Consider the following 15,810-nt stretch of genomic DNA (forward strand, 5'->3'; position numbering starts at 1 on the left):
TTCCCCCCCCCCTGGGGTTAGGGTTATTTCCCCCCCCCCCCCCCCATATGTATTTTTTCTATTTCCATTACGTTTTATATTGTTAGTGTAATTATTCTTTATGACATAAAACGACATATTTTGCTTCATTTTCACACCTATGAATTACCTTTCGTATCTTTACTCTTCTTTGTAGCCAGTGCTTCTACGTTCCTAGTTAGGCCGCACCCTATGTGTGATTTTTCTTTTTTATCATAGTTACTCAGTAATGAGTCATTTTTACTGCACTGAACTTTGGTCTATAAAAAAAAATTCTGATCACCATCTGTACATCAGGTTTTAAAATAAAAACAATGAACTGATTGGTTGCCATGGGTGATATTTTCTGTAGCAACAATTTCATTCTCAAATGTGTTGTTTTACATTGAGATTTATGGAAATTTATTTAGCAATGTCTGTGCACCCATTACCTTGATGTAAGAGATGTACTTACCTGTCCAAGCTCCCCGGATATCATCCAGTCTTGTTCCTGTGTTCCCCACTCACTGGAGCCACCTCGGTGACCTATGATTCTGCCTCTGAAGTGACTCTCAACCAATCACTGGCAGAGACAGGTCAGCACAGAGGCCAGTGATTGGCTGAGCAGCCTGTCACTTCAGAGATGGTTTTGAAAGTGCTGTAGGCGGCTGTAGTGAGCAGCAAACACAGGAAAAAAGCATCAGGACACTGGAGGAGCCTGGACAGGTAAGTATAATCTTTATTTTTTCCTTTACCCTAGCGTCAGCCATCAGTCATTACACATAGTGATGTTGTGTCCCAGTAACATGGCCTCCTGCCTCCCCAGGTCTTGTTTTTACTGTTGTATTATGCGATGGTGTATAATAAACATTTTTTTCAGATTTCTAAATTGGCATTAATTTTATTGATCTTTGGGGTACAGGATATTTATTTATAGTTGTACCAATACATAGTTATCTTATAAAATTGTAGCCAATAAATGTTACCACTATAGTAATTACATATTGCCTCCATACTACCGCTGAACATTACCAATGATAGTGAGTGGTAGAGCAGAGAGCCAATTGCTGCTTGCTCTGTCAGTCCACTGTATTTAACTATAAGGGCTCATTAGGAGCCATAGGAGCAGGAGCAGACTACCTTCTGCTTAACCCCTTATGTACTGCAGTGTGTAAGTGACAGAAACATGCTGCAACACAAAACAAAGGGTTAAAAAGCAGAAGACAAGGCGCTTGTGCACTGATAACCCCTGACCTCGGTTCCCCTAGAGCAGTTAAGCAGAGACATCCTTGTCCTCTGCTTTTTAACCCTTTTGTGTTGCAGCATGTAAGTGAACTTTGGTTCACTTACACACTGCAGTACATAAGGGGTTAAGCAGAAGGGCACAGGAGGGCTCTTATCTTCCCTGCAGCATGGGCCCCATAGCAGCTGCCTGGCCTGCCTCTATGGTAGCTACACTACTGCTCCTATACACTAAACAGTGGTGCAATATGCCCATCAATATCAGGTGCCCCTGCAAAGCTCAGTGTGAACAAAGCTATATTATCATAAGCTATAGACAGTCTGATAACATGTGACAGCATCACAAGAGACATTTTGTATCTCTAACAAATGAAAAAACATCTTTATTAAAGGGACATCGCGGATTAGAACATGGCGTGTAGGTGTGTGTGTGTGAGGGGGGGGGGGTTGCAGCTCTGCTCCATTGAAGTCAATGGAGCCAACCTGTAATACCACACACCACCATGGTGTGGCACTGTTTTCAAAGAAAGCAGCTATGTATTTTTTTTATCCTGGCTCCAGAGGGGGGAAATCTTTTTAAATCAACTAGTGTCAAAAAGTTATATAAGTGTGTGAGTCTTTGGCCGTCCCATTTGGGGTGTGCGGAGAAACGTGCAGGCCACAATAACAACTTTATTCAGGTCACAAACATTTCACCTTAAGGCTATGTTCACACAACGTCTTTTGAGACTAAAATACGGCCTTATTATGCAAATTACAGCCATAATTTGCATATTTAAAACATATTTTGAGTCAAAGTAATGGCTGGCCACAAAGAGGTGTTGTGGGAACATAAAAGCATAATAATACAATAAAATCCTTTGTGTTCTCCTGTGGATCAGCAATATAACCCATAATCCATCACAACACTCTGTCCTGGAAGCATCGACACAAACAGCCTCAGTATCTGCTCCTCCCTGATAGACAGGCGGCTAGTATCTGTAATGGAGCTTCAGGTTGGGTTTCTTGGTTTCCAGCTTTCTTAATTGTTCCGTCTCTCTTTCAGACAACCCATTGTTCCTTATACTAGAAGAGAAGCGGAATCCTCAGTATTAGTGGTGTGTATGAGAAGGATTCCCTGATCACCCCAGATCAGTCTGAAGATGGGATCTGTACAATCTAGTAATCGTTTTTAAAATTTGATAACACTGGGAGGATTTATATATTATGACATCATATCACATGATCCTTCTATAGACAATTCTGCGGGCGTATTTTTTTTTAACACTTTCTTAAGAAAACCTGGTAATTAGTGATGAGTGGACCCATGGAAATTTGGGTTCAACCGTTTGGTCTGAACTTAAACTGTACCTGTCGTTTTTTTTTTTTTTTTTTTTTTTTTTAAGAAATCAATAATGCAGGCAATTTTAAGAAACTTTGTGATTGGGTTTATTAGCCGAAAAATGCATTTTTATCATGAAAAAGCAGTTTGAAGCTCTCCCCCCTGTCTTCATTGATCTCTACGGAGATTGGAGGGGGTGGAGGGAGATGAGGCACCAAAACAGGACAACAAAGAGTTAATTTACAGCTACATCACCGGGCTATCTCCTCTGAAGTAAGCACTGACCTCTCTGACCTCTGAATACCGGCTTTCACACAGGTCGCGCTGTGTAATCCTTCGTTCTCTGCTGGCGACTAATCTCCCTCCTCCCCCCTCCCCTCCCCATAGGTTATACAGAACTTGACTGATGTAAAAGAGTCGAGATTTCCTGATAATGAGCAGTGAATGAGAGAGGAGGGGGGGGGGGCTGGGGAAAGGCTTTGTGAATGCAGATAATGGCATGTTTGACTAATAAACCCAATTACAAAGTTTCTTTAAATCACCTGGACTATTGATTTCTGCAGAATTCGAGTTTCATTTTCTAGGAATCACAGTCCTAGCTGCTAGCTAAAGGAAACGCCAATCACAATCTCCTTTTAGGCCACATTCACACAGTATTTTTTTTATTAAACAACGGACGTTATTTAATTACAGCGGCCAATCGCTTTAATTACTATGGAAGCCCGGACGGAGAGTATACACACTATATACAATTCGACCAGAATTCCATGCGGCCACACAGATGCGCAAAATTGACTGTGCAGACGGCTCCGGACGTACTTTACATTTCCTACAATGGCTAATTGGAATGTGGGTCCGCTCATCACTACTCACACATGGGCCACAGGAGCGCCCTCCCCTGTTTCTAGCCAAGTACAGTATGTCTCTAAGAGTGAGAGTGATGACCCTGATAGCCCAGCTGTTTCTATGACGTGATTCTCCTCCTGTATATTAGAGGGATGGTGCACTACATACTATATACTACTACAATCCTCCCTATATCTATAGTATGTGTTATACTCACTGTAACTCCTCTATCCTGCAGGCCGGTTTGGACACAGTGGACAACAAGTAACTGAAGTGAGAACCACTAAGAGAGTTTCTGCACAGGTGAAGCTTCCTCAGGGAACGATTATTCTTTATTCCAGACGCCAATAGGATGCAGGATTTGTGGGTCAATCCAATCGATTCCAAACTGGATAAAAGACAAAGAAAATTAAAAAGAAAGGAGCCATATTCTTGGGCAGTCGCCTATATCTAATGGTTTAGATTCCTGTTATACCTTTAACAATACTAAGACGTCCCTCCAGCTTCTGTGGATGAGACTTTATACACCTGCTCTATTGTACCATTTGAATGTTTTGTATCTTGTGTAACTTTTATTATTACTACATTTCAATAGGTTGATCTTTGTATTTTATTGTATTGTGATATCCTACTCAGCAAATCTATGTGAAAGATCCACTGGAATCCGCTCCTGCGGCTTCTATCACATAGGTCACAAGGCTATGCATGTGTTATATCTTATACATACAATAATTCCTCTATCCCACAGGCTGGAGTAGACAGGGCGTCCATCAAGTCACTGAAGTGAGGACCGTACAGAGGATTATGAGACAGCTCAAGAGTCTTCAGGGATCGATTATTCCTTATTGCTGATGCCAAATGAATACACGAAAAGTCGGTCAATTTATTCCAACCCAACCTGTAGAGAAGGAAGACGTCCGTCACTCTGGATCAATCAATACAAGAACATTACAAGGATTTTAAAGGATTTATTTTTTGCATTGACCAGATTGCAGAACTGAATGTCACAGGTCCATTGGGGCTGAATGAGAGAAATTAACTCATTATTTCCTTATAAGATGTTTTTATGATGTCTCCATGTTTTTTGTGTAATGTCCCATACGGGCGGTCAACTAAATTATACCACCTAGGTAAAGTATCTCTGGCAGGTGCCACACTAAGGGATGAAGCTGTACTTAGCACACCTGCCACTAGGTGTCCCACTTTCCTTTCTTATGTTAGGAGCATAGCTGCAGTGTATACCAGTTTACTAAATATATATATATATATATATATATATATATATATATATATATATATATATATATATTAGTGATGAGCAAATAGTGAGATATTCGAATATTCAATCAGAAAAACATCTATTTGACCATTTGGAGGGTAAAACCGGAAACTGGGGGATTTGAACGCTTATCGAATATTTATTGAATATTTGCGGGATATTCGTACAAATATCAAATATTCAATTATCTCACTATTCGATCGAATATCTATTCGATCGAACAGTATTCGCTCGTTTTAGGCTGGAAAGATTTCAGTTCAGTGTATGGGAGACTGATCCCTGCTGCAGTGGCTAAGCGGGCCTGGCTTAGGCCAGAGCCCTTGACGGGGGCTGAGATTATTTCTGTGAGAGACTGAGACCACAGACATGCACTGCAAGACCCTTAGAGGTGGGGTAACTGTGATGTGGGTAACCCTTGTCTATGCCTGGGATTCTTCTTATCGTCAGGACAGTCACCCCCAAAGAAAGGAAGAGGGACTGATCCCTAGTAGGACAAAGTTGCAGGGAGCCGAAGTATCCTACTGAAAACGCTCGACTACCTTGGGAAACCTTGAGAAGTTAGTTACTCCCAGAGACAGAGGCCTGGGACTTGTGTTACTTAACCTGGCGGTCGCCGAGTTGGTTAGTCAGAAGATGGTAATATATACAGAAGCTTTGTATGTGAGTATGAGCATTTTCTTCCTTCAAGTATCTACATTACAATTCTGGCAGACTACTGCCCTAATTAGACAAGGACCCTACATGGCCCCTACACTACTCATGAACGAAGTCTTCCTACTCCTATTCTTCACCTATATCCTAAGTCTACCTCATAATGTTCTCTAGCACCTGTGAGCGGTCCTGTTGTGGGTTTTTGTATTGCACTGAAGTTTTACTCATTAAAGAACCAACCTCCTGTTTAAGTGCTGGACTCTGTTAGTTTATTTGTGTTGCACCTGCAACCTCACACTACACTTTCCCTTCTTAAAGGCCCGGTGACTGTGTGACCGGGAGGCATGACAAGAGAAGTATCAGCCCCACAAACACCAGAGCCCACCTGCTGCCTAAACACCTCAGCCAGCAACCTAGGCCACGGCATTTGTATCACACATACCTGTATATATTGCACCTCTTCCCCCTGATGTGCGCTCCTGGCTGGAAGAAGGACAGTTTGCCAGAAACTGTCATTGATTCCAGAAGCACGCCTGCACCTGTCGTCGTCCGTCCGTCGTCCCCTCGCCCCACAGTATTATCCGCATGGAATAAACTGAAGCTTTGCAAGGTATCAGTGAGTGCTGGACTGTTTGTTCTCATACTGTCCTACTGTTCATTATAGTAGTTATATTCTTGTACATAGGAGTGTTATTTTAGTAGTTATATAGTGAGTCTATTGTTCGTTGTGACTCTGTTAAGTTAAAATGGAACTCCAGCAATCCCATAAAAAATAAAATGCACAAGAACATATACTGTAGGTGCACTCACTGATCCCCCACTGATTATTGGACACCTTTCCCACTTGTCTATGCTGCTCCTAGGGTTGTGTCACAAATTCAGACTTTTACAAATTATCCCAGTTTTACATTATGGCACTCAGCTGGGAAACTACATCTCCCAACATGTATGTATTGCAGCTCAGAACCAACTCAGAATCTGCCCTTGTCTTGTAGTATCTGCCCACCACTGTCTCGATTTGCTTCTGCTTTGCACACTAAATACAGTATCTATCTATCTATATACATAAATTAGAGAGATGAAACAACAGTGTCTCCTTTCCCCTATACTACTCAGGAGAGGCTGTTTCCCCCGACCTTGGCCAAGTGTGTGATGTCAGAGGTGGGTGGGGTTACAGATGAGGTGTTACAGCTTGCCTACAGAAGAGACAGAGTTCATGTTACCCCTGTCTTGAAAGGAAGGTGGAGGGCAGAGGAGTGGAGCAGGCAGTGAGGATTTTCTGCAGCTTCAGGGTGTGTGTTAGGATGTGCTGCAGATAAACGGCCCAATTCATGCAATAGAAACCTATTACAAACAGGCTTAGATTATGGGTGGGGATTGAACAGGGTTAAATGTTTCTTATCCAGAGTTTCCCTTTAACTGCAGTAAATTATATATATATATAAATGGTCAGGGCATAGGGAAAATAATGCAATCTTGGTTGTTGTGTTCTTTGATATCTGTATGACCAAATTGAATAAGTTTGTTCTTGTATCAGGTCACCATGAGCCTTACCATGACCATGTAGCTAAATAGAAACAACACAGAATAGACAATACAATAAAGAACTTACCCCAGGGTCTGAACTTTGCTCTCAGGATGGATTAGTGCTGGACAGACAGACTGAATCCCATCATCTTCCATCCTAATACTTCTAAGTCTATCAGCAATAAGAGAGATTACAACCATTACACATAGTACAAGGAACACATATGGTAGGAGACATAGTTTCTGCCATTAGATATAGACATGAAGTATTGTGTAGATGGGCCCAGTGATGGAGCTGAACTTTGGGTAAGATCCATGGAAGGATCCTCTCTATGGACTACCGACATGTTAAAATGAAAAAACTACAGTATTAGTTAAAAAATACTTGTTTCTTCCCCTTCTTCATGCTGTCAGGCTAAACTTACAATGTCCTTAGAAATGACTATTTTAACATTATTACCAGTTCATCTGAATTGGTTTCCTTCTACCAAACTCAACACGTCACCGAAGAGGCCACAGTATTGTAGGAAGAAGTCAATATATCACTGGGGTGTGTGGTGTATACCGGAATACATGGCCTCATAATATGCAAAAAACATACCTGACCGGGTGTTAGGCTAACCCTAACAAGCCGCTCACTAACCGACTTAGAGAAAGTTTTCCCCATCCAAGGCTTTGGCTTTATTAGGGATCAATACCTGTGGGGCAGGGATGGATCTTACCTCCTTCTTAGAGTAACATCTCATCAAACATTGAAACTGCAACACCATAAAGTCAGAGGTAATCACAGGATGGATAGACATGTTAACAATGATCACATAATCCTGGGAGTATAGCCAGTGTGACGTTCCCTCGTGAAGGCCTCTTTATGGTGCTGCCCACATGGTCTCCAGGCCAATCTCCGGCTATTGTTGCATCCAAGAGCAGAGACTCATCTCTTAAGAGGGTAAACCTCCATTGTGGCCTTGCTCTGCACCATAACTTTACGGCTTTTCCTTTTTGGTGTTTTAGTGTTGAGGAGGAAATGTCACACCGGCCCTACTTCCGGTATTATGGTGTTTGTATCACTTTTCACACTTTTCACAGCCATTCATCTGGCTGTGAAACCATTGGTACTGCTACTGTATTTCTCCGAAGGTGCCAATTTCAACACAGCAATGCCAGGCCACGTGTCACTTCTGAAACTGTGGTCAGCCTGCGTGGCCTTAATGTGCTACCATGGCCATAGGTTCTCTAAGCCTGTCTCTCATCCAGCACATCTGAGACACCATTGGCGATTGCAACGAGAGCTGCCAGCTGTGGATCTTGATGATTTACATAGTTACATAGTTGATAAGGTTGAAAGAAGACAAGAGTCCATCAAGTTCAACGTTCAACCTCAAGAAACCCTACTGTGTTGATCCAGAAGAAGGCAAAACCCAAATAAGGCAGATGACAATTGCTCCATCACAGGGAGAAAATTCCATCCCGACTCCAATGGCGATCAGAATAATCTCTGGATCAACGTATCACCGGAAATCTAATGCCTATAACTTGTAATATTATATTTTTGAAGAAAAGCATCCAGGCCTCCCTTGAACTTATTTAATGAATCGGCCATGGCCACTCGATAAAGTATAAATTAATATTTAGTTTACTATAAAAAATGTTCATAATTCGCATATCATTAACATGTCTACCGATCCTGTTATCTCCATAATTCCATCACTTTTCCTTTTTGGTGTTGCGGCTTCAATGTATATCGTCATCTGTTTTGTAGCTGTATAGTATTACTTTTTCTGTGTTATTTCTTGATGGACCTCTCAATTTACACATTCGGCCCTTGGTCCATGATTTCACCACTCTCTAAGTGTTGAACCAGTCCAGCCCCCAACCTGGTGTTATACAGAGGACTCTACCTGTAGTGCCACGTGGGAGGAGCTTTGGGGGGCTTTAAGGAGAAAAGTGAACACAATCATTTACCTTATGTGTGTGAGGTTGTGCAGATGTGCGGTAAATTTCCCCAAGCAGTCCAGGTGAAGTGTACAGTAATTTAGATCCAACTCCTCAATATCTTTACACGATTCGAGTATAAAAGACAATGCTTGGCAGTCCAGACGTGTCAGGAAGGCATAAGACAGCAACAATCTGTAGTTGGATCCCAGAGCTTCCTTGACTAAATCTTTATTCTGCATTTCATTAAGACAGTAAAACACGGTGAGATATCTTCTCTTGTCGTACACATATCCCTTCAGTTTTGGAGCCTCCTTATTGGCTCGCTGGATGAGCCATGTGGATACACACTTGATGGCACGTGTGATGGCCCGGGAGGACAAGTTTCCCAAGTAAGGTGACAATATAGCCCTTGTGGATTGGTCAGAAAGACCGCAGAGGAAACACAGAAAGAGTTCAAGATGGCAATTCTTATAAGATTTGGCTTTTCCCAGAGATATATAGAGTTTCTCAGGAGAATAGTTCATATAATGTACTAAAGCAGCTAAAAATTCTGGGAGGAGGAGGTGTAAGAAGGAGAAGGTGACATCCGGAGGACGACCGGTTTTGAACATGAAAAGCTGCAGAAGATCAGAGGTGACATCAACGTTATACTTGGCCAGAACGTTCTCCTGGAAATCCTGGATATTATTGGCAAGTCCATAGTCGGCCATCCAGCCAAGGGATGTTAACAGTTTCCGGATGTGGCCCTTATCCTGCTTGTGACCGGACAGAATTTGGCCAACAAAACCGGCCATCAGCTGTGTCAGTGTTTTTGGCAATGATGGAAAGTTCTGATCATTCATTGGTTGGTCCTTGCAATGCAGGGACAACACCTCACAGACTATGCGGCAGAATGTTGGGATATAGCAGAAACTGTATAGAGCCCCGTTGGTTTTCACATATCGCAGAACTTGGTCTGACAACGTCTTCTCTTTAAAATAATTCTGAAAGTACAATTCTTTATCTTTAGGACGGAATCCCATAATTTCCACTACGCGCATGGGAGCGCCGATGTCTGCCCGTGTGACTCTGGACGTCTTACTGGTCATGAGCACCGAACACCCCTTCAGAAGAGACTGTCTCACCAAACTGACCACAATCACTCCAACACTTTCTACTTGGCTTATATTACTGCAGAGTCGACAAGATATAAAATTTATTGGGTGGACACTCTCATCCAAGCCGTCAAATATAAAAAGGATTCTCTCTGGAGCCTGTAAGATCCCTGTAAGCTGGCTGTGCAGGTATGGGTAGACATGGAGGATCATGGCCTCCAAGCTGACCTTGTCCAATCTGTTCAGTTCCCGGAATCTGAAGTAAAAGATAAAGGAGAATCTTTGATAGATTTTCCCGCTCACCCAGTCACAGACCAATCTCTCTATTAGGGTGGTCTTTCCCACTCTTGCTGCTCCGGTTACCATCACTGAGTGTGGAACACCCTTGAAATCCTGTGGCCATTGCTGTGGCCATCGCTGCGACCATCGAAAGAGTCTGTCGTGGGAAATTAATTCATTTAAACGTTGCCCATGTCTAAGCAAACAGCTCTCATGTCTTACTCCGCTCTCTAGAAGTTCATGTTGGGAACGTCTGTGAAGGTCTTCAGAATAAACAACCATCATGTCCATGTAATGTTCCCCATGGTGCACGTCCCCCATACAGGTCGATGTCCTGCAGCCAACTACATTCTCAGCATATCCAAGAAGATGTTGTTTGTGACGTTCCTGGATATCTGAATCAAAAAAGGAGATTTTTTTTTTTATTTACTAAAATTTAATTCTTTAATTTTACTAATTTACTTTTAATTTTAAGGCAAAATTTTCATTGCTTATATCTGATAGATTGGCTTTAAAGCGGTAGGTACATAGCTTTTCTGTTCTTACCATGAATATATACGGGGATGCCGATGCCGCGGTCCTTTTTTTGAACTGTGGCCCTTTTCTCGCGCATGGTGCCGGACTATTACCGAGGCCTGCAGCACTGAAGGTGGGCCGGCCCGCCCCCCAGTGGGAAGAGACCCCCCCCTACCCTCTATGACGCGGCTTTTGTCCCCCTAACATCTTCTTGCAATTGCTCTTTACCCCCACACAGAGTAGATGAACATATCATATCCCTAACAATTAGTTCTAATAATGATAATAATTTTTATCTTTATCTTTGTAGTTCTTTGGAGCCAAATTGGGAAGTCACCAAGATTGTTCATCATTTATGCGTTTTTGTACATTCTTGCCTGTGAGGTCCGTAACATGCATTAATCATGCGTTTTCTAATGTACTTTCACCTTTGTCCTGATAACGGTGAAGTATGAATGGGTATTGGACACGCCACCCTATAGCCCCCACAGGACACGGCGACTGAGCTCCTATTGGGGCAATATCCCTGTGAGCTACAGAGTACCTATGACAGGGTAATTTTTCCGGGATCGGGAAAGTCTCCTTTGGTTACACCGTTTTACATTATTACCCTATATTACACTTACCGACCCTGTACGGGTTAAATATTAAGGACTTTGACAGTCCCTCCCAATCTTTATGACAGCCGCACTTTGTTTCCCATTGGTCCACGGTACATAGGCCCGTTGAGCTGTTTGTCTCATACTGGTCGCTTTGCGTTCCAGAGGGGGACACAGTACGCATGCAGTCCAGTGTTATGTGTACTGAAAAGTGGCGCACATTTCATGTTCCACATTCTAAGGTATCTCACTTCCTATACTACTGATGACGCTTGTTTTTTGGCAGTGTACATGTGTTTGTATATTTTTTTTCACTATCCCTTTAACCCACGTCGATAGACCTCCCACTGGCCAGACAACACTCTGCTATGCACTGATGAGGGGCAAAAACCCTGAAACAGCTGTCTGCAGAAATCTTTCCTTTTGGAGAGATTGTTTGGCTTGGCATAAAATCCCCAGTCAATGTTCTAAGGCTCCTTGACTGAGCGAGACTTGACTTGAAGGGACATCTCTTTGCTCAAGAGGTGTGAGAGCTATTTTGCATACCCTTTCTTCCCAGAATTCTCAGTGGAGCAGCAATGGTCTGAAAGTCTCCACGCGTCTCTGCTACATCTCTGTAATTACCTTTTAACTCTGGAGGTAACGAGTGTCCATATTTATCCTGTTGGATTTGCTGCATCAGAGTGTCACCTAAATAGAAATGGATAACTAAATATTCAGATACATATAGACATACATACAAATATACATATACATATAGACATACATACAAATATACATATACATATAGACATACATACATATATACATATACATATAGACATACATACAAATATACATATACATATAGACATACATACAAATATACATAAACATATAGACATACTACAAATATACATATACATATAGACATACATACAAATATACATAAACATATAGACATACATACAAATATACATATACATATAGACATACATACAAATATACATATACATATAGACATACATACAAATATACATATACATATAGACATACATACAAATATACATAAACATATAGACATACTACAAATATACATATATATATAGACATACATACAAATATACATATACATATAGACATACATACAAATATACATATACATATTGGCATACAGAAGTCTCTTCTATTTCTCATACAATGCCCATTTGACCCCATCATGTGGTTGTTTCATCCAATTCTGGCGCCCGTGTGTCACATGTCAGGAGAGGCTCTAGGTCTTAGCTTTGTACTTCCTGGCTGAGCAGTTGCTCAGTACTACAAGTCCCAGAAGGCATTCTCCCTCCTCTTCTGCCTGTTCTTTACCCCATGCATTAGAAGAACATCTAATTTCTCTGCAGGTTATATCAGTGCGGTTGTCTCCAGCCTATATTCCCTGCACACAGAGAGGGAGAGTGATGAAGGACCTGATTCACATGACCTGCAGGTCCTTGAAGTTACCATGTGGAGCGATCAGCCTGACTACAAAGAGGAAAAGGGGAAGACTGAGAGCTGTAAGTGCTGTGTGTATGTGTGTGGCAGTGAGAGTATGTATGTACTGTATTTTTTTTAAGTGTATTTGAGAACCCTGCATGTGAGTAACCCCCATGAAGCCCCCCTCCCCCCAAATTTTAAAAACTGCATGACAGGTGGTTCACAAGAATTAAAGGGAACCAGTCGGCAGGGAAGTAATCATCTGGGTGGCTCCCTGCCCATATCTAGTCATCACGCTCTGCTTGTGAACGCGCTCGGAGAGGATGAATGACAGGCAGAGAGGTCCGTTACTGGTATCTCTGCCTGTCAATCATTCCCACGGACCGCGTTGACAGGCAGAGCGTGGTGACTAGACACGGGCAGGGAGCCACCCAGATGATTACTTCCCCGCCTGTGTCTGTCATGCGCCCAGAGAATTAAACTCTTTTTTCTCCAGTATAAAACTCCTGCTGCAGCTGCGGCCGGTACGTGCCACTGCTGCTGCAGGAGCTATATACCGCTCTCCTGGGAACCATATCAGCCAAATTGGGCCGATTGGTTCCCTTTAAGCAAAGTGGAGGTGAAATTTTCAAATTTAGTCAATTTTTTTCTGTAACACAGCGGGTATTAACAGAAAAGTTGTACCTAATATTTATCACCCTGAATCCATAGCTTTTAGAAACATCTCCTGTGTGGCCCTCGGAGGGAACCTTATCAATGGTTTGCGTGGGTCCTTTATTTGCTAAAAAAATTGCGACTTTTCCTGTGTTTAATGCAAAAAAAAAAAAGAACTGAGAGCATTTTTCTTTTAAATCAACTGGTGCCAGAGATTTGTAACTCTATTAAAAAAAAATCTTAAGTCTTACAGTAGTTATCAGCTGCTGTATGTCCTGCAGGAAGTGGTGTATTCTCTCCAGTCTGACACAGTGCTCTCTGCTGCCACTTCTGTCCATGTCAGGAAGTGTCCAGAGCAGGAGAGGTTTTCTATGGGGATTTGCTGCTGTTCTGGACAGTTCCTGACATGGACAGAGGTGGCAGCAGAGAGCACTGTGTCAGACTGCAAAGAACACACCACTTCCTGCAGGGCATACAGCAGTTTTTAATAGCAATAAATTACAAATGTCTGGCACTTTCTGGCACCAGTTGATTTCAATGAAAAAAAAATTGGTGAACTACCCCTTTAAAACAAATTTACCATTTGTCTTTCATTTTATGGTTTTTAATATTTTGTTTATTTTTATTGATTTATGAAACCTATTCCAGTGTTTTTTTTTGTTTTTTTTTAACTGACCAAATTACTTTATTTAGGGGACATTGAATGTGGCGTTGTAGTGGAACGGTGAAGTTAAAACCATGAACCTATTCAAATAAAACCATATTCCTTTTTTTTGTGTCACTGTTATTTAAAAAACTTTTTGAAACTTTTGACCCGCCAGACAAACATGTCAAAAGTTTTGACCAGTCCAGGTCTGAGTGTTCAGACCCTGACCGATTGTGAGAAGGCCGCGCCCCGAGTCACATGATGAGTCCGACTCATAATAAAAGTCTATGAGGCCGTCTTTTCTCGCTCACACAGAGTGGGGAGCTCGTTCTCCCGATCGGTACAGTTCTGACCACTTAGACCTGGACTGATTAAAACTTTTGACATGTTAATTTTTTTTTTTTTAAATGACAGATACACTATAAATGATATGACGTAATAAATGACAGATACACTATAAATGATATGACGTAATAAATGACAGATACACTATAAATGATATGACGTAATAAATGACAGATACACTATAAATGATATGACGTAATAAATGGCAGATACACTTTACATGAAATGACGTAATAAATGACAGATACACTATAAATGATATGATGTAATAAATGACAGATACACTATAAATGATATGACGTAATAAATGACAGATACACTATAAATGATATGACGTAATAAATGACAGATACACTATAAATGATATGAAGTAATAAATGACAGGTACACTATAAACGATATGAAGTAATAAATGACAGATACACTATAAACGATATGAAGTAATAAATGACAGATACACTATAAATGATATGATGTAATAAATGACACTTACCTACATTTTCCAGCTCATGCACCAGACATGACAAGTTACCACATGAATGATAACCGTACATCTTATAGAGACATTCCCAAAATGCTACGATGGTTTCCCGGCCTCCCTCCATGATGTCTTGTACCATCTTCTCCGAGAAAGCAAATATGCCCAGATCTTTTCTCATCTGTTCATACTTCTAGAAGACGAGGAGATGACAGTCATAGTCTGGCATAGAGTTGGTCAGAGACTGAACACTCAGACCCGCACGATAAAAACTTTGGACGTGTCTTTCTGGATTTTGTAACGACAGTAACACGTTAAATGGGTTATCCCGCATAAAAAGCAAACATGGCCACTTACCTCTAGCGCGGCTCTGGTCTCCAGCTCAGGTGTGGTTTTGCAATTAAAGGAGAAGTCCGAGCTGGAGATTTTTTTCAAAAGTGAAAAGATAAAAAATTACCTTCCTAGCTCCAGCACTTGTACCCGCATACCGTCGCTCCAGTTCCCCAGACATGACGTTCCAGTCAGCGGCAGAGGTGGATCCCTACTATGACTGACTGAGCAGGCCTAGAATGTCATGTCTCAGGTCCCCTCTCACACTAGGAAGTGGCCGGGGACTGCAGCGGCGGTATGTGGGCTCCAAGACTAGAGACAGGGATGTAAGTGCCTGTTATTTTTTTTTTTATCCCCTGCCCAGACTTCTCATTTAAAGCAACTCTGTACCCAAAATCTGCCCCCCCCCCCCCCCCAAAAAAAAAAAACGCTTGTACCATCAGATAGCTGCTTTTAATCCAAGATCTGTCCTGGGGTCCGTTCGGCAGGTGATGCAGTTATTGTCCTAAAAACCAACTTTTAAACTTGCAGCCCCGTGCCAAGCTGGCGTGGTCTAGAGTATCTGTGCACCACCCCTCCATCCCTCCTCCCCACCCTCCTCATCATTAGGAATGCTACT

At 41.9% G+C, this 15,810-nt stretch overlaps 1 protein-coding gene across 1 annotated transcript; it reads right to left on the reverse strand.

The window, feature by feature from the left end:
- Window positions 1–1,318: 1,318 nt before the first annotated feature.
- Window positions 1,319–15,372, reverse strand: LOC138770405 (NACHT, LRR and PYD domains-containing protein 3-like). Its single transcript, XM_069949508.1, has 8 exons — window positions 15,319–15,372; window positions 14,877–15,054; window positions 11,911–11,976; window positions 8,826–10,566; window positions 6,949–7,035; window positions 4,134–4,304; window positions 3,624–3,794; window positions 1,319–2,304 (listed from the first exon to the last, which is right to left on the reverse strand). The coding sequence occupies exons 1-8, from the start codon at window positions 15,370–15,372 to the stop codon at window positions 2,211–2,213; spliced, it is 2,562 nt and encodes an 853-aa protein (XP_069805609.1). The 3' UTR covers window positions 1,319–2,210.
- Between the last annotated feature and the right edge of the window lie 438 nt (window positions 15,373–15,810).

The sequence above is a fragment of the Dendropsophus ebraccatus genome, chromosome 13 (assembly GCF_027789765.1).
Source record: "Dendropsophus ebraccatus isolate aDenEbr1 chromosome 13, aDenEbr1.pat, whole genome shotgun sequence".
In the NCBI taxonomy this organism is placed as follows: Eukaryota; Metazoa; Chordata; class Amphibia; order Anura; family Hylidae; genus Dendropsophus; species Dendropsophus ebraccatus.

Excerpts from the sequence above, each read along its gene's own strand:
- LOC138770405 (XM_069949508.1), bottom strand. The coding sequence starts at position 15,372 with ATGTCTGGGGAACTGGAGCGACGGTATGCGGGTACAAGTGCTGGAGCT. Across the intron at positions 4,305-6,948 it reads AGCAAAGTTCAGACCCTGGG|GTTGGGTTGGAATAAATTGA; the intron begins GTAAGTTCTTTA and ends CCTTCTCTACAG. Across the intron at positions 2,305-3,623 it reads TGCAGGATAGAGGAGTTACA|TATAAGGAACAATGGGTTGT; the intron begins GTGAGTATAACA and ends CTTCTCTTCTAG.